The 25,453-nt window shown below is 37.0% G+C and overlaps 1 protein-coding gene across 6 annotated transcripts; it reads left to right on the top strand.

Annotated features, from left to right (window-relative positions):
• Window positions 1-925: 925 nt before the first annotated feature.
• On the top strand, window positions 926-18,414 carry LOC124459649 (killer cell lectin-like receptor subfamily A, member 12-like). Of its 6 annotated transcripts, XR_015685232.1 has the most exons (10): window positions 926-1,023; window positions 2,684-2,852; window positions 4,961-5,050; window positions 5,903-6,124; window positions 7,191-7,333; window positions 11,178-11,281; window positions 12,237-12,399; window positions 15,677-15,874; window positions 17,922-18,077; window positions 18,157-18,414. XR_015685232.1 is itself a non-coding variant. In NM_001402019.1 (8 exons), the coding sequence occupies exons 2-7, from the start codon at window positions 2,741-2,743 to the stop codon at window positions 18,055-18,057; spliced, it is 807 nt and encodes a 268-aa protein (NP_001388948.1). In that variant the 5' UTR covers window positions 938-1,023; window positions 2,684-2,740; the 3' UTR covers window positions 18,058-18,077; window positions 18,157-18,370. The 6 variants fall into 6 exon arrangements, 2 of the variants coding, with proteins under 2 accessions (XP_087511827.1, NP_001388948.1); XR_015685234.1 differs by lacking the exon at window positions 4,961-5,050; XR_015685233.1 differs by lacking the exon at window positions 12,237-12,399.
• Window positions 18,415-25,453: the final 7,039 nt, after the last annotated feature.

The following is a 25,453-nucleotide window of genomic DNA, read 5'->3' as shown; positions in this document are numbered from 1 at the left end:
TTCATGCATAAATGACTTTTTCAGTATGCTTTTTCAATTAACAATAAGAAAATTCTATAAAACAAGTAGGATGTTCAGTATGGGAGGATTACCTATTTAATTCATGCATTATATAATTGATTAGTAATTACATATGGCTTTATAAATCTTGAGAACAATATTTATAAAATGTAGAACTTCTTTTTATTTATTAGAAAGTATCTATCACAAATGGCATAAATTGGGGTACTGGTATACAGCTATAATTCTGAGAGAAAAATTAGTGAACACAGAGGTCTGTGAATGTGGAGTCAGCTGTGCTACACAGTAAGATACAACAAGTATATTAAAATAACATCAACAAACAAACCAAAACCAAAATACCAGAACAAAATATAACTCAGGGAATGAGTATATACTGAACATGTTAATTGTCTTAGGTTTGATTTCCCAACACTGTGAACATATCAGCATTTAAATCAGTTCATGTGAAATGACAAGGTTAACATCAAATATCTATGTTTAAAAAGTGAGAAGAGGGTAAAAACGTCATTACCAGTGGAGTGCTTTAATGGCACTTCTAATCCATATTTTAAGCTGCTATTATCATAATACAAAATCAAGAAGTAAGTTTAAAAGTAGTAACATAAGACAAAATTTCCGACAATGACTTTGAAATCTAAGCACAGAGCAGCTTCAGTCCTTCTTTTTCCTATTGTTTTGCTAAGGACACTGGTTTTGCTCTCTCTGAAGTTTACATCTTCTCAGTCTTCCAATGTTAATTATTGACATGTATTTTGCAACAGCACAGAATGTTGCTTCTTTCCTTTGCTCTCAGAGTCAGCTTTCATTAAACAATTTCCTCTTTTCGCTTTGGTCAAGAGGAGGGGCAGAAAGTCATGAGGTTGAGTATCACTTAGAGGAAAGTTAGTATTGCCTTTCATGTGGGAGTCTCTTTGTGGATATAGACCAGGAAAGGTCAACTCTGCTTCCTACTGGGAGACCAATACCTTCCAACTGAATCATTTTGGTGTAGAGACACAGGTAAAAATACCTGCTTTTATTGTTTTTCTAACAATGATCAAATATGTTTTAGAGAGTTTCCCATGGCTTGACATGAAAATAGGATTGATGAAGAAACCCTGCTGTTTCTGTTACATCAGGTTAACTCTGGCAGCATGTGAAAACTGTTTTTCTGCACTGGTCATTTTCTTTCACGGTATGCTGTGAACTTTATTGTGTGCTAAGGAGTTAAGATAGAGGGATCTATGGAGTTCTTTTCTCTTTAACTGTGTCAAATGTGTATATATTATCCATCTCACAAATGTCAGGATAGGACCAAGGTGAGATGGATCAGTTTGTAAAGGTACTTGCTGAACAACCTTGATCAAATACTTGAATTTAATCCGTGGAACTAGCATTAAGGTGGAGTGAGAGAGCTCACTTTGTAAAATTGGCTTCTGGACAGATGAACCTTGGCTCAGCCAGCTCCACCCTAGAGACAATAATAAAAAATAACAATTTGGAAAGAGAATTGTTTACTGAAAGGGTTTTTTTTTCTTGTCAAAAAAGTAAGGGAACAGGTAAACCACCCCAGAAAACTTCATAAATTAAAAACAAGGGAAGAAGGTTGTAATACGTGCAGTGTGTTATCTTTATTATCTGCTGGCTCACATTTAAGTTATTAATGTAAAGGTAAAGTCAGTTACCAATACTTACTATTTACTAATACATTGATATCTATTATCAGATTGTATTGTTCATGGGCATTAGCTCATGTATGCTGCATAGTAACAAAATTTATTTCGTATGTCCTCCTCTTGCCACGTCATGTATGAGTATATTCTATGTGAGATGGTTGTATACATAGAATGCTTTGAGATTAAACTTCATATTGTATCCTCTATGCTTCTCTCTGTTCCTCTCATACCCACCCAGCTATTTCCCCTTTTTTTACTTTTCTTGTTGCTGCAGTCACTAGAGACTACATAGGATTTCTGAAGACTTTGAGCCCGGAGCCTCAGATGAGACACAATATTTAGTTTTGTCTTTCTTGGTCTGGATTATCCCACTCAGTAGGATCTTTTCTGGTTGAATCCAGGTCCAAGCATAGAGAAGAATATGTAGATTATGGTTAGATGGAGAAGTTGTACATCTCTGCTCTTTGGGGATTCAATCCAAGAGATATTTATATGCCTTGGATCACCTGAACTATTAACTTTCAAATATTCCTTTGAAAGTATTGTCTAGGAAACTCTGAATGACATGAATAAATAAAAAGACTGTAAAAACATTTAATGTTTATGTGTTTGTAACAAATCAACATTTTTATTTATTTCTAATGCTTTGACTCATTTTTATTTAATAGTTTGTTTACAAGATTTTTAATGATTTTCAGTGGTACCTACCAATTTTACCTAACATTTTATGTGCTGAATATTTAGAACAAAGTGGCTGCCTCAATATTATAATTACTCAGTAAATATTTAATTCTTTATAATGTTTCTTAACAATAATTGCTGTGAACATAAGAAGTAAAAACAAATTTAACAGAAATTTGCAAAGAGTTCTATTCTGTAATCGGGGTCATTCCATGATAGCATGTTTGGATCAATAAGTGAATTAGACCCCACCCTTTGCAAACCATCCGTATCATCAAATCCAGGTACCATACCAAAAACGAATTATGTCAACTTCTTTTTAGAAAATCTCTCAAGGCCTCTATTTTAACTTAAAACCTACTTTATACATCACTCCCAAGATGAGTGAGGAGGAGATCACTTACTCAACTGTGAGATTTCAAAACTCTTCAGAAGTGCAGAACCAAGTGAGGCCTAAGGAGCCTCAAAGGACCAGAGAAACTGTCCACAGAGGTAAGTGTTTTAAGTGTTTAAAATTACTTGATTTTTATGCATTTTAAAATTTTAACAATTTAAAAATATCCTACTGGTTTCTATTGAAATTCATAATTTTCGATAACATCTGGGCTTGATTATGCACAAGGGTAGAGGGAATCAGAAGTATTAGTTGGAGGGTAATCAAGTACAAAATTGTTCAAAACTAAGTTTAAAGTATAAAGCAATCAAGTTTTAAAACTAAAAAAAGAAAGAACTGTACAATACTTCTACCCTTTAGTTGTTAACCAGTTACAAAATAAATCAGTTGAGGAGAGTAGAACAATGGGAATCTGTAAGAAAAAAATCCGTAGAAACAGGAAGTGAGAAGAAAGAAGTACAAAACGTGGATGTTTCAGTCCTTCTTAAAAGGGGGAACAAAATACTCACAGGAGGAAATATAGGGACAAAGTGTGGAGTGGAGACTGAAGGAAAGGAGACCCAGAGACTGCGCCACGTGGAGAACGATACCATATGCAGCCACCAAAACCAGTAATTATTGCTGATCCCAAGAAGTGGTTGCTGACAGGAGTCTGATATGGATGTCTCCTGAGAGGGTCTGCCAGGGACTTACTGATACAGATGGGAATGCTCACTGCTAACCATGAGACTGAGTATTGGAAACCCAATGGAAGAGTTAGAAAAATGACTGAAGAGCTGAAGCACTTTGCAACCCAATAGTAATAACAACAATATTAACCAATCAAACCACCCCTGAGCTCCCATGGACTAAACGACCAATCAAGAGTACACATGGAGAGACCTATGTCTTTAGCTGCATATGTAGCAGAGGACAGCATTGTCTGGGCATCAATAGGAGGAGAAGTCCTTGGTACTGTGAAGGCACATTTCCCCAGAGAAGGGGAATGCCAGGATACTGAGGTGGGAGGGAGAGCATCCTCATAGAAGCAGGGGAAGAAGAATGGAAGGGAGGGGTGGGAAAGGGGATAACATTTGAAATAAAATATCCAATAAAAATAAAAATAAAATAATGTGAGAAACCATTAGGAGATTTTTATTTTTATTTATTTAGTGTAGTCAAGAAAAATTCTGAAAACTTAAAAACTAACAAACTAGAATCTGAAAAAAAGTAAAGTTTCTAGAGAAACAAAATGCTACAGAAATGAAGTTTATGAAATAAAAGAATACTTTAATTCTTGAGGAAAGTGTTTTAATTGTAAATAACCCCAGCATCTAATACAACATGCAACAAAAGTTGTCTGTCAGCTGAGGAAATCCCCAAATGGAAATAAAGTTGCAGATGAAGGGAGAAAGAATGAGAGGATTAGTGGCTGTGGGAATGACTAAACCCTGTGAGTTCCTGAAAAGTCAAAGAAATCAAAGAATAATTTCAATTATTAATGAAAAAGCAGAAACATCACTTTTATTTTGTGGGAATTTTTTTTTAGTTTTTTACACACTGTTACATCTCTGTTCCATGCTGAGATTGTTTTATTTTTTGATTTAGTAGTAATCAGAAGCATGACTTTCAGATTCTGAGTACCTTAGATTCAACAAAGTGTTTAGTATTTTATACAGCAAAATCAAATTTATACAGAAAAAAAGACAGTTGATGTATACACCTTTTCAAGGATGGAGATGTATAAAGATCAGGTTCAGAACAGCTGTGGTTCCCTACCAGTTCTCAGGAACATCCATCCATCTTTCATTCCTCTCCACCCTCATTTATCTTTCTTGGTGGACTCTGTGCTCCAGTTTGTTATCTTGTACAGCGATTGGATCTATGCCTCCAATGCCTTCTCTAGAATTTCCTTTTGTTCCTGGCAAACTGGGTAAGGGCAAATGTGTGTCATGTAGCTACTTCTAGTTTGACTTGGGAGAATTTACCATATAAGGCTAAAGCAGAAATGAGTTCAGAATTTTGTGAAACTTCAAACATTTAGTATTTCTTCAGTGGGTGTATTTTAGGTAGAAATCTACAATTTTGAGATCATATGTACAGCCTGTTTGTATCATCGACTTAAGCATAATTTCCCCTTGTTTTCATGTTGTACAAAACTATAATTAATATTTAGATGTGCACTATTAATGGTGTTGATTTTCGTGCTTTGTTTTGTTGGTTTAAGAGAGTTCAGTCCCCTGGCAGCTCATTGTGATAGCTCTTGGAATCCTCTGTTCCCTTCTGCTGGTAACTGTTGCACTATTGTTGACAAACAGTGAGTAATTGAAGTACATATTTGTTGAACTTCTGCCTAAAATATAGCTTTGGACAGGGATGATGCAGTTATACACTCTGTCCATTGTCCTGGCGACAATTAGGGGATGACTCAGAACCTATGAATTTTAATAACTTTTTTCTGACACTCTGTAGTGCTCTGTTCTCTTTCATACCTAATCTCTCAGCTCTGAGGCTGTTAGGAGCTGTCCTACTCTTTCTCACTCTTGTTAGTATTCCTTTTGAGGACTTGGTAATAGTCTACCTTCTGCACTGGTTATTAATGTTATATAAAATATTGTAAGACACAGTTGTGCAAAGGACTTATGGCATTCTTTTCATTTTCTTTAATGTATATTGAGGTTGTGGTTAAGTAAAAAGTCTTCATCAGTACAGAGATATTAAAGGATAGACCTCATTTGCAGAGAAAATCACTTCCAGACTGTGTTAAAACATGTGTATATTTTGCATTCCATATGCTCCTAAAACAGGTGTCCCATTTATTAAAGTTTTTTTTTTTTAGTTCAAATTTTCACGGTGGATTAAGAAGTAGCTGATTATTTTTCTTAGGTATTTATTTGTAAATTTGTCCTAAAAACTGAAGTGATTGAATGTTACTCCCACCATAATTTTTTTCAGCTCTATTATTTATTTTATAGTCACTTTAACTATAGAGCAAAATTGATGTATATGTTTCAATAGTGAGTCAATAGAAAGGGTAATTTTGAAATGTTATGGACCCATGAAAAGAATAATATGTGTTGGCTGTCAACATAAAGCTTTTTCTCTAATCTTAAAGTTTAATATGTACTGCTTATGGGCATTTTTGATGTTTCTTCTGTGACTAATCTAGTTTTTCAGTATACTCACGAAAAACATGAACCGGCGGAGGAAACTCTAAGCTGCAACAATAACTGCAGCACCACGCAAAGTGACATCAATTTAATGGAAGAAATGCTAAGAAATATGTCTATAAAATGTAGTCAAGGCAATGATCTTCTGCAATCTCTAAACAGAGAACAGACAAGATGGTACAGTGAAACTAAGACTGTTATACCTTCCTCTCAGCACACAGGTATGTAGCGAGGGAGGACCATGAATACAGAAGTACATTATCATCTATTGTTTCTTTCACAGAAGCTTTGATGTCTAACCTCCAGCTTAAGATGCTGGTGATGCCTTGGTAAATCATTTGAGGGTTCCTTATTTCATGTAGGGACTGGCAACACAGAAATCCCTGTTTGAGTTAGCAGAATCTTATAGTTTCTAGAAGTCAGTGTGTCTTTGACACTTCTACTGCCCGCTGGGCATGGAATTGCCAATCATCAACATAATCATGAGAACAGACTATCAACATCAAAACCTCCCTTGTATGTCTCTCATTTCTCTCAAGGTAAGAGAATTTAACAAAAACATGGCACAATGCTAAGTTCACAGTACTTTGTGGAACAGTGTGGACACAATGCATTACAGCAGATCTAGAATTCTGTCATCAGTTTAACTTCCTCTGAATAGCAAGTTCTCATTTCCTGCCCTCTGCATCCTGGTATTTTATGAGTCTCTGTTTCATAGAACTGGCCTGATTTAGAAACCTAATCTGATTAGAATCATAAAGTATGGTCCTAGACCTGGTGTGTTTCTCTTCATTCACCATCTTCAAGTTCATCCATGTTTGTCACATAGGTCAGCATCTCTCTCTTGGGTTTCATGTGAGACAGGATATCATTGTGTAGTCCAGGTTGACTTGGAAATCAAAGTGTATCCAAGGTTGGCCTGGAAGTCATTACTTAGCCTAGGATGACCCTCCCTGTCTCTCTCTTTGGAGTACTCAGGTTATAGGCATAAGTTATCATGCTCAGCCAATGAATTTTCCTTTAAAGGATTAATAGTATTCTTTTCTCTACTGATTCATACATGATTGACACAGGAAATGTGTCTATATCTCTAGTGTTATCAAAAACGTTGCATAACTCATGGGTGTGCGGGAGTCTCTGGGCATTGTAGAATCTCATTTTCAGAAACCTGGGAGATTTTACCCCATCCCCTCTTTCTTTCTTTCAACACAACATTAATTAATATTGTGTTCTGATAACACAATACCAGAAAACAATGAATTTAACCATTTAACTTCACTTTCACAGGCAAAAATGTTGAAATATACTGGTTCTGCTATGGTATAAAATGTTATTATTTCATCCTGGACAAAAAAACCTGGATTGGATGTCAACAAGCCTGCCAGAAATCCAGATTATCCCTTCTGAAGATAGATTATGAGGATGAACTGGTACTGTAGACACTTGCCCCTTTATTCTGTTCGATTTTGTGTCTAGCCCTAAATAATGAGATATTAAATGCATACTTTTTCATTTGCATATGATTTTCCTGTAATATGAACAAAATTTTGGGACAAGGGTCTGTTGGGGGGAGACTTATTACTATGGATAAACTTGTGTCTTTCAGTATACTCTCTTTCTCAGGATCCTACAAGAGAGTCCCTCAGAAAGCATGCCTTTTCTTGATAAAGTTTAAACCTTTGGTAGAGCTCATCCTCTGGCTGAGAGTTATTTTTCTCCATAGAGTTCTAAGTAAACTCCCTTTGTCTAATGTTTGCCCTTTGGAACTGGAAGTGAGACTTCCTGAGATGAGAAATCAGATGCCAAAAGGGAAATTAACTGACCTCTGTTCCTGTCTGAAATATGAGATGATAGGAAAAATGTGTAATTAAGTGGTTGACCAGTTAGGTCCATGGTGATTTTCACTGAAACTGTCCCTACCTTTACTGAACAGTATTCTCATGTTTTATTATCCCAATATCTGGCATTTCCTGTTTTAATTATTACTAATGAAATCTCATTGAAGTTTGTATTTTTCTAGAGAAATGATGGCAGGCTCACCTTGAATACATTGTTATTTATAACACAGTATGATATTTATATATCAATTGAATACATGTTCAAATAATAACGTAAAAGTATTTTTTGTGGCATCATTTTTTATTTTAGAATATTGGTAGGACCAGCACGGTGGCAGCTCGGTGGTAAAAAGAACCCGCTGCACAAGCCTGGAAGACTGAGTTTCATTCTGCAGGAAAGGTGAATGGAGAGGGCCCAGCCACACACAGGCAGGATAATAAACTAACAAGTACTTATCTAGTAATAACATAATGATGTTCTATAAAATGGCTTCTTAGTTTTCATCAGTGTATTTTTAACTACAAATAATAGATTAAGTATTCACTTGGAACACCAACTGTAATCAATTTTTTAAATTTTTATTATTTTTGGGTAGTAGTAGTAATATTAGTAGCAGTAGTAGTAGTAGTAGTAGTAGTAGTAGTAGTAGTAGTAGTAGTAGTAATAGTAGTAGTAGTAGTTGTTGTTGTTGTTGTTGTCACTGTTGTGAAGCAGAAGCAGCTGTAGTAGCAAGAGAAGGAGCAGGAGCAGGAATAAAATTATTTTACCCCCTAGTTTTTTCAAACCCTGGCACATCAAGACTGCAGGTTGGGCGGCATGCTGTGAAAGGTACCCTGATTCCTGTTCAAGATAGATCAAATCCCTGGAAAGCCTAAATGGAACTTCAGGCAAATTCCCAGACTCCCAGATCAAGGCCTCTAGCTGCAGCCCCCATCGACCCTATAGAGAGATTTGAGACAGACCTTTCACATAGGGCAATGATCCAAACTCCTAATCCATATGTGAGGACATGATCACAGGTCACATGGGCTCAAGACAGATCAGTCATAGAAATAGGTCCATGCCCCTGGATTTGAAGATGAGGTCTTCCCAAACTCTCAGGAGAAACCAATACGAAGTACCTGCTGTCAGACAATGACCCATCCCAAAACTATATTTAAGAATCATATTAAGGATTAAAAGTGTGCAGGGATTATTCCATTGTCTGAGAGTTTCTGTCATAAGAACTGTAACACTGTATCTTGTGGAAGAGATCTCCTCTCCCAAATTACAACCAGAAGCCCTCTTGCATCCTTAGCCAGCTAGTCAGTCTGCTGCATGCTCAGCCTGGTATGACTTGGCAGCAGCAAAATAGAGGACTGGCAGAGGGCGTGGCGAAAGCTCTTCCCTCTCCCTACCTGAGTTCTCTCCCTTCTTGGTCCAAACCCATGAACACAGCCAGGCAATAGATCTCTGGAGGAGCCCCAGTCACCTAGAGCCCCTCAACTTCATGAGGCTAGGTGCATCCTCTTCCACTGAGGTCAGACAAGGAAGCTGTTAGAGTATAACTCATATAAAGGCAGCAAATTTTGTCTGCTGCAATTGTTCACATACCAAAAGAAGACAAATCTGCATATATGCCAGGAAGCCAAGGTCTAGCCCTACATATGTTCTTTGTCTAGTGGTCTGTCCCCAAGGGTCCAGGTTAGTTGTTACTCTTTGTCTTCATGTGGAGCTCCTATCCCCTTCAGCGACCACAATTCATCCTCCTATTCTTCCATAAGGGTTCCCAGGCTCCATCCATGGTTTGGCTTTGGGTTCCTGTTTATGTATAACTAAGCTGCTTTGTAGAGGCTCACAGAGGTCAGCATGCTAGACTCCTGTCTGCAAGCATAACTGAGTATCATTAATAGGGTCATGGATTGATGCTTTTCCACAGGATGGGTCTCAGTTTGAGCCAGTTATTTGTTGCCTGCTCCCTCAGTCTTACTCCATTTACAAATCCTGTATTTCTTATAAACAGGGTGAGTTTGTTTCAAAAGTTTTGTCAGTTTATTGATATTGCTATTGGTCCCCAGGGATTCTTTCCTGGCCACAGGAGGCTGTCTCACCAGTCTACATAAATTTCTCAGCTAAGGACACCCCTACTGATTATTGTGTGCCTCTCCTAACACTGATCACCACATTCCATAAGATGTTCCCTACCGACTTCCTCAGCAGTTGCAGAATTCCATTGATTCTCATGACCATCAGGCCATACTCCCTTGCTTCCCTACACATGAAACTGCAACTCCACTCCCCTCATGAACCACTCTCCTGCTTAGTTCCCTGTCTCCATTTGCCTTCTGTAACCATTCCAATCTCCCTTCCAAGTGAGACCCAAGAATTCTTGCTTGTGCCCCTCTTTCTGTCCAGACAGCTTGGGTCTGTGGTATGTAGCACAAACATTCTCTTTTTTATGATTAATATCCACTCATAAGTTAAAACATACCAAAACTGTCTTTGTGGGACTTGGCAACCTCAGGATGATATTCTCAAGTTCCATCCATTTGTCTGTAAAACGGGTGTCTTTGTAATTCATAGATGACTACTATTCCATTGTGCAGATGTTACAAAGATTTTATTAATTCTTCAATTGAGGGACATCTAAGAAGTTTTCATTTTCTGGATATTATGAATACAACTGCTATGAAGGCAATTGAGCAGGGTCTTTGCGGAATGATGGAGCACTTTTTGGGTATATGCCTAGGAGTGGTATAGCCTGTTCTTGAATTAGAACTATTACCACTTTTCTGGTAAACCACCAAATTTATTTCTAAAGACATTTTGCAAGTTTCCACCCCCGCCAACACTGGAGGAGTGTTCTCCTTACTCCGTAACCTTCTTAGCATGTGCTATCACTTGAGATTTTAATATTAACCATGCCTACTGGTGTAAAGTGAGGTCTCAGAGTTGTTCTGACTTGCATTTCTCTGGTTGCTGAAGACATTGAACATACATTTATGTGCTTCATGACGATTCAAGATTCCTACATTAAGAATTTTCTAGTTAGCTCAGGCATAGATAAAGCATTAGAAGAAATTGTTACATCAGTCAAAAAAATGCTGAATCTAAAAATATTATCATTAAATCTGCATTAAATAAGGAGATTGTGAATTCACGTCCCGTCATGGTTACTTAGTGAGATGTGGTCTAAGAAACATACTCACACAGCATGTCATGATCTTAATATCTCAAGACACTTGAAGGTTTTATTTTAACTAACTTATAGAACTGACTTAGTTTTGATTTAAATGTGCTATTGTACGAAGTCCTATCCAGAATGAACATGGTGGGACTGATGAATGAGAGAACAGAACAGCACAGAATGATACTGGAATGGTGGGAAATTTTCTTCCTTGTTCTTTCATCAAACCTACAGAAAATTCATCATAGGGTGCATTGTTTCTTTTACAGATGTTCCTTCGACTCCAGGTTCTTTCAGACCAGTACTGGATTGGATTGTCATACAATAAAGCAAAAGAGGAATGGTCATGGATTGATAATGGCCAATCTGAATTGTGAGTTTCTAAACTCTTAAGACTAACACTGGTGAGGGTACTGGGAGGTTTGTGTGCAAAGGCTTTTTTCTCATTTCACATGCCTTTCCTCATTTTCTATGAGCTTATAGTTAAGGACAAGTAGCATGAGGTAGTCTCTGAGAAAGTGTTACAGTGGCAAATTGTATGTTCATGGGACTGACCAAAAGTGGCTTAAAACTGCATACATCTCAGAACTGTTTCTGGTAATATAAGAAAGGCTCTAGAAAGTAAATAACTTAAAGTAGGGCAGAGTGACCAAATGATCATGACAGATACATTGCACCTGAGTCATTCAGACATTCATGTGACATTTCTTTTTGTTTTCAGCTTAATATATATATATATATATATATATATATATATATATATATATATGCCTGCCATTCACTTAAGGTGTTTTGAAAATCCTGAGGAGTTTGATTATTTATAATTTGCTAGAAAACTCTTCCATTATTATCATTATTAGTAATATGCATTTTATTGAATATCATATTTACATCCAAAAATATATGAACATATCAAACCCTACCCCTTTTTTTTTATTAACTTGAGTATTTCTTATATACATTTCGAGTGTTATTCCCTTTCCCGGTTTCCGGGCAAACATCCCCCTCCCCCCTCCCCTTCCTTATGGGTGTTCCCCTCCCAACCCTCCCCCCATTACCGCCCTCCCCCCAACAGTCCAGTTCACTGGGGGTTCAGTCTTAGGAGGACCCAGGGCTTCCCCTTCCACTGGTGCTCTTACTAGTATATTCATTGCTACCTATGAGGTCAGTGTCCAGAAACCCTACCCCTTCTAAAGGCTCAAACATGCATTATACTAACTATGTCTTCATAACTGTCTATAGGTTCATCGTTGTATGCAATCTATTGGAACAAGTAACACACAGTACCCAAACACTCCATAAAGAATTATCTTTCTCTTTTCCTGCAGCTTTCACCTAAGAATAGTGATTTCTTAAGAAGATATAAATTTAAAGATATATCATCTTGTTAAGAATCCTGAAATACATAGAGCTTCCTGCCTCGTCTGGTTCTTATATTTTATTCTATGTCCTGTTCTGTGCCCTCTCCAGAAATTTGCTGTTGTTATACAGGCAAGGAATTTGATGCAGATATCTCCTTTAGGACTCAGCACATATACACTTCTCCTATGCACTGTGACAAATTCTACCACTCTACATGTACGATAGCCCACTTTGTAAAGAAGGTTCTCTGCCTTAGAGAAGCATTTCAACTTTATGAGTTATCATTTGTTGATTGTTCATCTTATAGCATGAGTCATTGGTATTGTTTACAGGAAAATTTGCACCCTTCCCATGTGTTTCAGGCTCTTGTCTACTTTCTCTTCTACTAGACTTAGCATATCTCTTTTTATGTAGAAGACCTTGATGTACTTGGACTTGATCTTTGGAAATGGAGAATATGAATCAATTTGAATTCTTCTACATGGTCACCCTCCAGTTAACCCAGCACCATTTGTTGAAACTGCTACCTTTTTCCACAGAATGGTTTTAACTTCTTTGTCAACGTTGAAGTGACCATAGGCTGTGGTTTATTTCTGGGTCTTCAATTCTATTCCACTGATCTATGTGCATTTCTCTGCACAAATGCCAGGTCATTTAGTTTTTTTTTTTTTATCACTATTGCTCTGTAGAACAGCTTCAGGTGTGAAATGGTGATCACTGCAGAACTTCATTAATTATTGGGAATAGTTTTGCTACTTTTTTTTAAAAATTCCAAATGAATTTGAGAATTTCTCATTATAACTGTGAAGAATTGTATTGGAATTTTGATGAGGATTGCACTGAATATTTTGGTTTTAGATTTCTTTTGGTAAGGTGGCCATTTTTATTATGTTAACCCTGCTGAAGCATCAGCATGGGAGACTGTTCTATCTTCTGAGGAATTCTTGAATTCTTTTCTTCAGACACTTGAAGTACTTGTCATACAAATCTTTCACTTACCTGGTTAGATTCATACCAAGGTTTTTTTATAATATCTGAAACTATTGTGTATGGTGTTGTTTCCATATTTTTCACAGTCTGGATATCCTTTCAGGATAGCAAGCCTATTAATTTGATAGAATTTATTTTATATAATTAGTGACTATTGTGAAAGATGTTGCTTCCATAATTTCATTGTCTGCCCATTTATCCTTTCAGTAGGGGAAGGCTGATTTGTTAGAGTCAATTTATATCCAGGCACTTTGCAGAAGTTGTTCAGCAACTGTAGCAGTTCTTTGGTTGAATTTGTGGGGTCTCTTATGTAAATTATCATATTATCTGCAAAGAGTGATATTTTGACTTCCTCCTGTTCAATTTTTATTTCCTTGATTTACTTTGTTGTCTAATTGCTCTGGCTAGAAGTTGGAATAGTATAATTTTGACAAAATCACAACTTATATATTGTAAACTATCTTTACCAGCCCTACAATAGATAGAGGGCTGATATCTAAAATTTACAGAAACCTCAAAAGTTAGACTGCAGAGAGCCTAATAACCCTATGGAAATGGGACTCACAGCTAAACAAAGAATTCTCAAGTAAAAAATCTTGCATAACCAGGTAGTACCTAAAAAATGTTCAACATCCTTAGTTATTGGGGACAGCAAATCAAATTATCCTGAGTTCCCACCTCATACCAATCACAATGGCAAAGATCAAAAACAAATTTGACAGCAGATGCTGATGAGGATGTGGAGAATGTGGAACACTCCTCCATTTCTAGTAGGACTGCAGGCTGGTAAAACCCCTTTGCAAATCAAGCTGGCAATTCCTCAGAAAACTGGAAATCGTTCTAACTGAAGACCCAGTTATAGCACTCCTGGATATACACTCAAAAGATGCTCCAAAATATAAGAAGGACACAGGCTCCACCATGTTTTTAGCAACCTTATTTATAATCACCAGAAACTCAAAATAATCCAGTTGTCCCTTAAAAGAAATATGGATACTGAAAATATGGTTCATTTATATAATCGAGTACTACTCCACTACCAAAAACAATGATTCATAAAATTCATAGGTAAATGGATGGAACTACAAAATATCATCCCAAGTGAGGTGACCCAATCAAAAGAAAATACACATGGTTTGCACACAAAAATAAGTAGGTATTAGCTATAAGGTCAAATTATCCAAGATACAATCCATAGACCACATGAAGCACAAGAAAAAAGATGACCAATGTGTGGATGCTTCACACCTTCTAAAAAAAAGGGAGGACAAAAATATACATAGGGGTATATATGGAGACAGACTTTGGAGCAAAGGCTCAAGAAATGGCTCTTTGGCTGTATTTGGCTATTCCTGAGACAGCCACACCTGGGGATTCAGCATATATACACATATATGCATATATATATATATATATATATATATATATATATATATATATATATATAAACACACACATATACACATAACCACTAAAACAAAGGCAGGTTCAAAAGTTGGAAGGAGACTAAATGAAAGGCCATCCAGAGACTATCCCACCTAAGGATCCATCCCCATTTGTAGACACCAAAACTTGATACTATTGCTGATGCCAAGAAGTGCTTGCTAAGCGGAGCCTGGTATGACTATTCTCTGAGAGGTTCTACTATCACATGACCAACACAGATACAGTTATTCATAGCAAAACATCGTCCTGAGCCCATGGACTTCAATGGAAGAGCTAGGGGAAGACTGTAGGAGCTGAAGGTAATTATAACCCCATAAAAAGATCAATATCAACTAAGTGGAGCATCTAGAACTCCCAGAGACTAACAACCATCCAGATAGTATACATGGAAGGATCCACAGTTCCAGATATATAGGTATCAGAGGATGACTTTATCTGACATCAGACGGAGGGGAGGTCTTTGGTCCTGTGGAGGCTTGATGCCCCAGCATAGGGAGATACTAGAGAGGTGAGACTGGCATTGGTAAGTGGGTGGAGGAGAACCCTCCTGTAGCTGAAAGTAAGGGTGTTCTTGTAGATGGTATGCGGGACTGTGATGGCGTAACAATGAGGCAGGATATCATTTGAAATGTAAATGAATGACATCGCAAAAAAGGGGAAAAAAGATTCATCTTTGATGAAGTTGAGAGCAGCACAAGTCTAGGCCATAGCGATAAATTCTAGGAACGCATTTTACCCACGGAATACGTAGCAGGACAATTGGCACAAGTGGCCTCTGACCACCTTCAGTCTCAGGCTTTGGAGTTGGATTACAGCATCAGACATAGTCCCCTCTTATTGTAAAGGACCTAGTTCCAGTAAGAAAGCATCAATTTATCCTACAACATATCTTGCTTAACAGGTCAGCATTGTAGCATGCAGGGTCCAGTGCTGAATAGGTCTACTCATATCTTTTCTTCTCTGCAACCAGCAAAACCAGTTTCTAGCCCTTTGAAAGCCAGACAAGGGGAAGATATTTCCATATTGATTGGGATTGACTTCTCTATGTGTTGGTGTCAAAGTGGGAAGTATCTTCAGCAATAGGGCTTTCCATGTGGTTATGATGGATACCCAAGGGGAGGAGCAGTATCCTGTGCTGTGTAGGAGACCCTTGTCATCTCCCCGACCAGTAAGTAATTCCTCTTGAAGTGTCCTTTGCCTTGCAATTGGGTTCCTTTTAAAAACTCATATCTTCTTTTGAATGGGTTCTCTCCTCACTGAGTGTTCCCTGTTGCTCCCCAACTTACTATCCACCCAAAGTCATACTATTTCTTTCTCCTACAAACAACAAAAAAGGGGGAAATAAAATCAATCAGGCGATCAAAATACACAAAATGACAATAAGACAAAAACATTCCCCTCCCCAAAACCAAAACAACTACACAAACAACACACACACCTCAGGATTGTTTTGATTCACATTTCCCTGATGACAGTCACCAAACCCAGTCACTACTGGGGATGCCAAGAGGTAGATGCTAATAGGAGTCTGATATAGCTTTGTCTTAAGAGACTCTTCCAGGGGGCTGGGGATTTAGCTCAGTGGTAGAGCACTTGCCTAGGAAGCACAAGGCCCTGGGTTCGGTCCCCAGCTCCGAAAAAAAAAAAAAAACCAAAAAAAAAAAAAAAAAAAAACCAAAAAAAAAAAAAAAGAGAGAGATTCTGCCAGAGCTAGATAAATACAGAGGCAGATGCTGAGAGCCAACCATTGGACTGTGAACAGGTTTCCCAATGGAGGAGCTAAAGAAAAGAATGAGGTAGATAAGGCAGGTTGCAACCCAATAGGAAGAACAACAATATCAAGTAGCATGACATCCCAGAGCTTCCAGGCATATACTACCAACCAAAGGCTACACATGGAGCAACCCATAGCTCCAGCTGTGTATTTTGGGCATCAATGGGAGGAGAGGCCCTTGATCCTATGAAGGCTTGATGCTCCAGTGCAAGGGAATACCAGGGCTGGTCTGCAGGAGGGAGTGGTTGTGTGGGTAGAGAGGCACCCTTATGGAGTTAGGGGGTGGAAGGATTGGATAGGGACTTTCCAGAGGGGAAACCAGAAAGGGGGATTAGTATTTGTAATGTAAATATAGAAAATATCCAATAAAAGAAAGAAAAAAGAGAAAAATTAAAAAGGAAATAAAAATGAAATCTCAGCCCAAGTAGTGTCAGTGGGTTTCATGTTCTTTCTCCCCTTCTTTGAACAAGACTCTATAATCCTTACTAAGCTAAACTCCCTATGTATGAAAGGCTTTCTTTGAATCTTCAATCCTCCATTTTCATCTTCTAAATACTGGAACTACAATTGTTTCCCTGTAGACCTGGAGGGACTTAAATATTAAGAATCTCAGTTTGAGTGCATTCTTTAGTTAGTTACCTCTAGGTTTCTTAGGGGAACCACTAGCTTCAATGCTGCCCTGACCATCTAAGTTTTCCTGCTAACAACTCAGGTGGAGTATAAATCTGATTTCCTTTAGTTTCCACAAGAGAATGCTAATGATTTATTATTAAATAATTCATTTTTAATTCTTGTTTTGCTACATAGGCCAAGCTGTTCCAGAACTCATAGTCCTTCTGTTTTACTGTAGTTATCTCTGTTTTCTATGATATTATTTTATTTAGCTGCATTTTTAAATAGAAGGGTAGTTGTGGTCTCTGATATACCATCCTGCAGAAATGAGAGTTGTGTTGCATACAGGGAGTTCATTAGATTACCATGTTTCCATTAATTATGAGGTCAGCAGGAAGAAAGGAAAACGGTCCCATACATAAGATACAAGCCCTCATATATGATTGTATGTCAAACCTCCCCTTTCACTTTAAAACATAAACATATAAGTTCTTCTTCTATGTTCCAAGCACGTCTGTTTTACTATTATTCTAGAATTTTTTGATAAAAATATTAATGTGAAAGGAAGTTTAGCAAAAAAAAATTCTTTGGTAATAAACAAATTTTACCTGTTTACCAAAAAATAGGGGGTCTAAAATAAGATGGAAATTTTTGTGTCATTAGGAGACAATTTCCTTTTATGAGCTTAAAGAAAAGATATTTTGGTGGTGAACTTATGATTAATAATTCTATATTCCATATACTTTTGCAAATATGATTTTGAAAACATGACTTATTTCAGGGAATTTTCAAAATTAAAGAGTTGCCAATTGTTGTTTTTGTTCTTTAGTTCCTTGAACCTAAAAAAATACAATGAAAAGTATGGAGGATGTATGTTCTTATCTCAAACAAGACTAGAAAATGCTATGTGCATGAACCGTTACCCATGTATTTGTCAGAAGAGACTGGATAACTTCCCTGATTGACTCTCCAACAAGAGTTAAAGGTAAACATGGAATGTGCTGATCCTCTTTTGTTTCCTCTAATAATGTGTGACTGCTTTCAAACAGGTGTTTTGTTCACAGGATTTAGTCTGCTGTGCAAACAACGAGATGAGCTGGAAGAGTGTGGGAATGTTCTCTGGAATCTGATGTGGCAGAGCAGAGGCTTCTTCCATCCTGGTGAAGACAGGACACATTTTCTCTGGTGCATGGACATGGTTTGCTTCAAAGTCTCCAGGACTCTGCTCTTTCTGATTTCTTAAACTCTTATACAATTAAATCAAATCCCAATAACCAACCTGAGTATTTCATTATGATTAGAATAAATCCTGTTAATTGAAATTGGGCCTGGTGGATCAAAAGTTAAGGATCATCTATAGCTACACACTGAATTTGAGGACAGTTCAGATTACATGAGACCCTGTTTGAAAACAAAACATAAAAAGAAAAAAAAAATTTCCTGACCCCACTCCCTCAAACAAACAAACCAACAAAAAACTGAAAATCTTCTTGGTATAATTGTCAATGTTCATTTAAGAAACCCACTTTTGACTTTTGTGCAAATGGTGAGGAGGGGCTCTGAGAAGTAAAGGAGAGAATGGAATGTGGGAAGGTTCTTTGTGAGGAGTTTCTGGGCATAGACGACATGCTGATATTGGGATTTATAAAGTGAATAAATAAATAAATTTAAAAATACAGTATAATTGAGAGATAGAATGTAGTTGTAGGTTTTGGTTTTTTATATGTTAGCTGATACTATTTGGTTTGGATTTCAATTTTTTTCATCTAGAAGTCTTTCTAGTTGTTATAAACATTTCTTTTGGAGATAAAATATAATTTGAAGTTTGGTGAACATCTGCAAGCATAGTTCAAGGAACTGCTGAATATATTTTATCTAAGGCATCAGTTGTTCCACCCACCTACTTTAATCCATCTCTCATGAGTTGTGGCCTTGTAGAAATGATGGTAATAATTGAAGTTGGTGAGATGTAGTGGCTTACAATGTGACCTTGGCAATTATGAAGCTATGAAGTGATTGCTGAAAAATAAATAAAGGGAGAGCTTACAACATAGTACCAAACAAACCAAATAAAATCAAGACATGCATGTTCCTCAATATTTTCCAGGGCAACACTTTGTATTATATAAGTACACACAAATGACTAATCTCAGGATTAGTAAGAGTAACTTGTTCTAATCTAGGATGTGTGTACCTATCCACAGACTGGATAATGTCACTCTAGGTATTTTATCCATGTTCATGATCTTGCTCATTGAGTGATGGTATCATTTTAGTGTCCCACTGTCGTTAATATATTTTATGTTTCTAGGTGTTTAATTTTTGGTGGTGGTTCTTGTTTGTTTGTTTGGGTTTTTCTTTTGTTTATTCGGAGAGAGCTTCCCTGTGGGCTACCTTGAGTCTGTCATTCTCTCTCTCTCTCTCTCTCTCTCTCTCTCTCTCTCTCTCTCTCTCTCTCTCTCTCTCTCTGTCTCTGTCTCTCTCTCTCTCTCTCAACAGGAAGACTTAGAACTCACAGATTCCTTTGCCTCTGCCTCAAGAAGGCTGAGATAAATGCGTGCATATGGTTTTAAACTTTTTACTTTTATATTTTGAAAATTATGTTCTGGAGGCAGACTGTGTATGTAACATAATAAACCAACTTCAGGTCATGAGAAATATATAGAACACACACACACACACACACACACACACACACACACACACACACCTTGGATCTTGCTAAATAGGCAAGGCTGTTCTCAAACTCATGGAGATGTGCCTTTGCCTTCCTTATGCTGGGATTAAAAAATATGGCACCATACCCAGCTGAAAAACATGGTCCTTGATCAATAAGTAAACTTCTTATCCTCTATCAAATCCAAACAGAGAATTTCCTTCTCCTCTCAAAATCCTTTCTTACCCCTCTCTGTGCTCTTACACTGTAAATTAGTTCTATTTCTATGTCAGCATAGTATCTGCCTTCTTTTTGCTAAGTCAGATTTTAACATTAACCTAGAACTTCTTTTTAAAACAATATTTTAATAGTTATTTAATAATGTCATTCCCTGTATTTCAATCATATTCATTTCCTTTCATCTGACTACATACTTGTTCCTATCTCCCTACACACTCAACTCTCTCCTCTCTGTCTACTTTTATCTTGCTTTTTTTTTTAAACCTATCAATTCAAGTTGTGTTGTAAGCTACTGTGGATGTGGGACATGTCCTAGAGATGGCTCATTGAAAATATTAACAAGATTAAGAAATTTTTGGCTATATTAACCAAAGGAAACTGAGAGGATACAAGTTCACAAAATCAGTGATGAAAAGACAGACATTATAACAGGCACAAGAGGGAACTCAGGAAATCATAAAGGCATATATTAAAAATCGACATTCACTCAAATGACCATCAGCTGCCACGAACATCGAAACACATAGGGAGAATCACTTCCAAATTCTTTTTTGAATCAGAGAATGTTTAGATTGGATACTATCCTAATGAAATTTTTCTTGAATGAGTAGGAAATGATATTTACTGGTGATTCTCAGTAGTTTTGGTTTGAATATTATTTGACCAGTTAGTAAAGTAGCTAGGTATGCTTGTTTCTTGGTTTTGTTGCTTGGAATCTCTTTCCATCCTTTCATCATATGTGATGTGTGTGTGTGTGTGTGTGTGTGTGTGTGTGTGTGTGTGTGTGTGTTTGTGTGTGTGTGTCTGTGTGTGTGTGTGTGTGTGTGTGTGTGTGTGTTTGTGTTTGTTTGTATATGTGGTCTCCTCCTGCCTGGGTGTCAGAGAAGAGACCTGCTGGTTATAAAAGAATCTGCCCTTGTGCAGTGATGGAAGCTTCATTATGGTGTATATTTCACACCTGTGTAAATATATCAGTTATGCAGTGAATAAGACTCTAATGATAAAAATATGAATTATTACAAGGAACCTGTCTTACCATTCATCTGGACTGTTTAAATTTAATTGATATGCTTATCACTCAGTACTAATTATTTATTATAATACCATAGGCTCTAACTTGCTCCTTTATACTTAGATTCCATCTCTAACATTTAGATAATGTAGTGTAAATTCAGGCAAGTAAGGGCTGTGTATGTTTTCCTATATTTTGAGCAAAAGTGTGCAGTAAGAGTGTCCCTCCTGCTTCTGGTTTAATGGCATGACACAGGGAATATTATACGAGACTTGTCACTAAAGTGACACTTATGTTTTTGTAATCTTATCATTTTCTCAGAAATCTGAATGAAAGTCCATTACAGAAACTCATTTTCCATGAAAAGATTCACCCTTTGGAACAGCTCATCCTGTAACTGACAGTTATTTTCTTAGAATGTCACTTACATTCTCAGAAGCCATAGTATTGGGCTTGCTCTTGATAACCAAGAAGTGATGCTGCCTGAGCTGAGTAATTGGATGGCAATAGGGAAAGCAATTGACCTCTGTGCCTGTGTGCAAAATGGAAGATACATGAAAACTGTGGAAGTGAATGGTTTGTTAGAGCTAACCCGTGGTGATCTTCACTGGTTTTGTCCATAATATATACTTCATAAAATTCTTATGTTCTATAAAGATATTTATATTTAGAAATGAGTATTCAAAAGAATATAAGTGGCCAAGATTTTGACAATGTCCAAATTCTATTTGTTGCTGAAGAAATCTCTCCTAATATGTAGGTTGTGTTTTTCCTAGAGAAATGGTTGCAGAATCAGCTTGAACACTTTTCCATTTAGAACATGATGCATAGTTTATATGCCAATTTAATACATGTTTGAAATACTACAGCTTAAAATACATTTTAATGTCACATAATGGTATAATTTTTGAGTTTCTACAATAAACAATGTTTAAACCTGTATTTTAAAATACATGCACTAATTTTAGTAGAGCTCCCACTCTGACATCATATGTAAGACACATTAAACATTTCCAAATATCCTCTCTCTCATATGCAAGTTCTGGCACTTCCAGTTTATAAGTACAGAAAAGAGGCCATTTAGGATTTTGTGGTATTCTGAATTGCCTTTGATTATTCCATGAAGTGTTAGACTTATTTAATCAATGTAAATTGAGGAGTCTGGCGCTGGGAAAATGTGAGTTCAAGACCATCTTTGGCTCTATATTAAGGCTTGTCTAAGAAACACATTCACAAATCGTTTAATGAATCCAGGAACTATGAAGTTTTCATTAAAATAACTTATGAAACTGACATTGGATTTGACATAAATGAGTTACTACTGGGAAATCACTTAAACTTGAACATGGAAGAAATGAAGGGCTGGAGGACAGGGAAGCAGAAAACAGACACAGGAATAAATGAGACCTGTTTTGGTTCTTCCTTTCCTACAAAAAGACAACAATTTTTATCATGAGATGCTTTATTTCTTTTACAGAAGTTTCTTCAGCCCCGGTTTTTCCAAACACTTATTTGATTGCATTATCCTATATTATCAAAGGGGAATGATAATGCATTGGCTATGACCCATTCTAACTGTGGGTTTCTTCAACCTTTCACACTGGTGCAGGGGTTGTGAAACTTGTGGACAAAGTCTATTTTCTCATTTTACATGGCTTTCCTCATTTTTTATTTGTTTTCTTATTAAATTATTTTATTTATACTCCAAATGTTGCCTCTGTTCTGAGTCTCCCACTCAGAATTTTTCACCATACCACTGCTACTTGCCTCTGAGAGCATGCTCCTCTTCACGAACACCCACATGCCCACCTCACACCCCCAAACATTCCTCTTCCCTGGTGCATCAATTCTCTACATAATTAGACACATATACTCCCACGGAGGCTAGACAAGGCAGTCCTCTGATACGTATGTTCCCTGGAGGCTATGAACCAGCCCATGCATGCTCCTTTGTTGGTGACTCAATCTCTGGAAACTCTAAGAAGTCCAAGTTAGTTGATACTGTTGTTCTTCCTTTGGGATGCCATCCCTTTCAGATCCTTCTATCCTTCCCCCAACACTTCCATAGAGGCCTCTGATCTCAGTCCAATGCTTGGGTATAAGTATCTGCATCTATCTCAGTCAGCTATTGGTTGAGCCTCTCTGAGGACAGTTAGGCTAGGCTTCTGTGAAAATAACATATTGTCAGTAATAGTGTCTGGGTTTTTTCCTGCATATAGGATACATCAAAAGTTGGGTGGTCACTGGATGGCCTTTCGTTCAGTCTCTACTTAATTTTTGTCCATGCATTTCTTTTAGACAGAAAAAATCTGAGTAAGAAATTTTAAAGATAGTTTTGTGGCCCATTTCTGGACTGGAGGCCCTGTCTGTTGACTGGAAATGGTCTCTTCAAGTTCCCTCTCCATATGGTTGGGCATTGCAGCTAAGGTCATCCACATTGAGTCCTGAGAGCCTCTCACATCCCAGGGCTCTAACTCAAAACACGCCCAGGGTGGTTCATATTTCCATTCAATCTCCTGGCCTCTGACTTTCTCTTCTGTCTCCAAACTTTGTGATTTTGCCTTCATTATCCCAAACTCTTCCCTCCCCACCAACTCCCTCCTCACTCCCTCTGCCTCTTATGACTCCTTGCTCTCCCTTGTAAATAGAATTCAAGCATCTTTACTTGGGTCTTCCTTCTTGTTTATCATGCTATGGTCTGTGAGTTATATCAGGGGACTTTTGTATTTTTGGCTAATATCCACTCATCAGTGAGTACATACCATGCATGTCCTTTTTTGTCTTAATTACTTTACTCAGATGACATTTCTAGTTCCACTCATTTGCCTGCAAATTTCAGGATGTCCTCTTTTTAATAGCTGAATAGTTTCTATTGTGTAAATGAACCACATATTTTGTATCTATTTGTCAGTTGAGTGACTTCTGGGTTGTTTCCAGCTTCTGGCTATTACAAATGAAACTGCTATGAACATATTTGAGCATGTGTCTTTATTGTAGGTTGGAGAATATTTTGCATAGGTCCAGGAGGGCTATAGCTGTTTCTTCAGATAAAACTATTTCCAATTCTGAGAAACTGTCACACTGTTTTTCAGAGTGGTTGTGCCAGTTTGTCATACCACTAGCAATGATGGAGTGTTCCACAACCTAAACAGTATATGCCAGTATGTCACTGAAGTTTTTGATCTTAGCCATTCTACTTGGAATAAGGTTGAATCTCAGGGTTGTTTAAATTTGCATTTCTCTGATGAAAAAGGCTTTAAATATTTCTTTAAGTACTTTTTGGCCATTCAAAATTCTTCTGTTGTGAATGCTTTGTTTAGCTCTGTACTCCAATTTCTAATTGAGTTTTTGGTTTTCTGGAGTATACCTTCTTGTGTTCTTTGTAAATTTTGGATATTAGCCCTCTATCAGAAGTAGGTTTGGTGAAGATCTTTTCCCAATCGCTAGGTTGCCATTTTGTCCTATTGACAGTGGCCTTTGCCTTATAGAAGTGTTTGGTTTCCTGATGTACCATTTGCCAGTAGTTAATCATAGAGGCTATGCCATTGGTGTTCTCTTCAAGAAATTTTCCTGTTTCGAGGTGTTTGAGGTTCTTTCCCATTTTATCTTCTATTGGATTCAGTGTATCTAGTTTTATGAGGTGATCCTTGATCCACATGGACTAGAGCTTTGTAGAAGCTGATAAATATGGATCAATTTTCATTCTTTTAAATACAAAGTACCAGTAGAACTATCATCATTTGTTGAAAATGCTCTCTTTTGTCTACTCTATGGTTTAAGCTTCTTTGTCTAATGTCAAGTTTCCATATGTGTGTGGGTTTATTTCTGTGTCTTCAATTCTATTTTATTGTTCTACCTCTCTGTCTCTGTACCAATACCATGCAATTTCTTTCTCTATTGTTCTGTAGAACAGCTTGAGTCCAGGGAAGCTTATTCCTCCAGAATTTGTTTTATTATTGATTATTGTTTTCTCTATCTGGTTTCGTTTTGTTTTTCCAAATGAAATGTCCATATCTGTGTTGGAATTTAATGGGGACTGTACAGAATTTGTAAATTCTATTAGATAAGATAGATATTTTCATTATGTTAATCCCACTGATCCATTTAGATCCATTTATACATGATCATGGAAAACTTTTTGCCCTTAGAAAATTATTTGCATTTTATTCTACTTATTATATATTGATTTATTTTTATTCAAAATTTACATGCAGCATTTTGATTATAGTATTCTTTTGTAATTATTTACTTTTACACTCCTTACTTTATTCCCGTCCTGGTACACCCTCTAACTGTTCCAAATCTTGTACCTCCCCCCCTTGCCCAACCCCTTTTTATCCACCCTTAAGTGTTCACTTCTAGGATTTTAATATCGTGTGTACTTAATTTGGATTAAATTTACTAGTTTCTCCAATTGTCTGTGAGTGTCCTTCACAATGTTGGCCTCATATTT

Source organism: Rattus norvegicus, chromosome 4 (assembly GCF_021556685.1).
Source record: "Rattus norvegicus strain SHRSP/BbbUtx chromosome 4, alternate assembly SHRSP_T2T, whole genome shotgun sequence".
Classification (NCBI taxonomy): Eukaryota; Metazoa; Chordata; class Mammalia; order Rodentia; family Muridae; genus Rattus; species Rattus norvegicus.
Note: the sequence above shows the minus strand (reverse complement) of the source record. Positions and strands in the feature narration are given on the sequence as shown.

Coding starts and splice junctions, on each gene's coding strand:
- LOC124459649 (NM_001402019.1), top strand. CDS start 2,741: ATGAGTGAGGAGGAGATCACTTACTCAACTGTGAGATTTCAAAACTCT. Junction 5,051..5,902: donor TGCACTATTGTTGACAAACA/GTGAGTAATTGA, acceptor TGACTAATCTAG/TTTTTCAGTATACTCACGAA. Junction 7,334..11,177: donor TAGATTATGAGGATGAACTG/GTACTGTAGACA, acceptor TTTCTTTTACAG/ATGTTCCTTCGACTCCAGGT.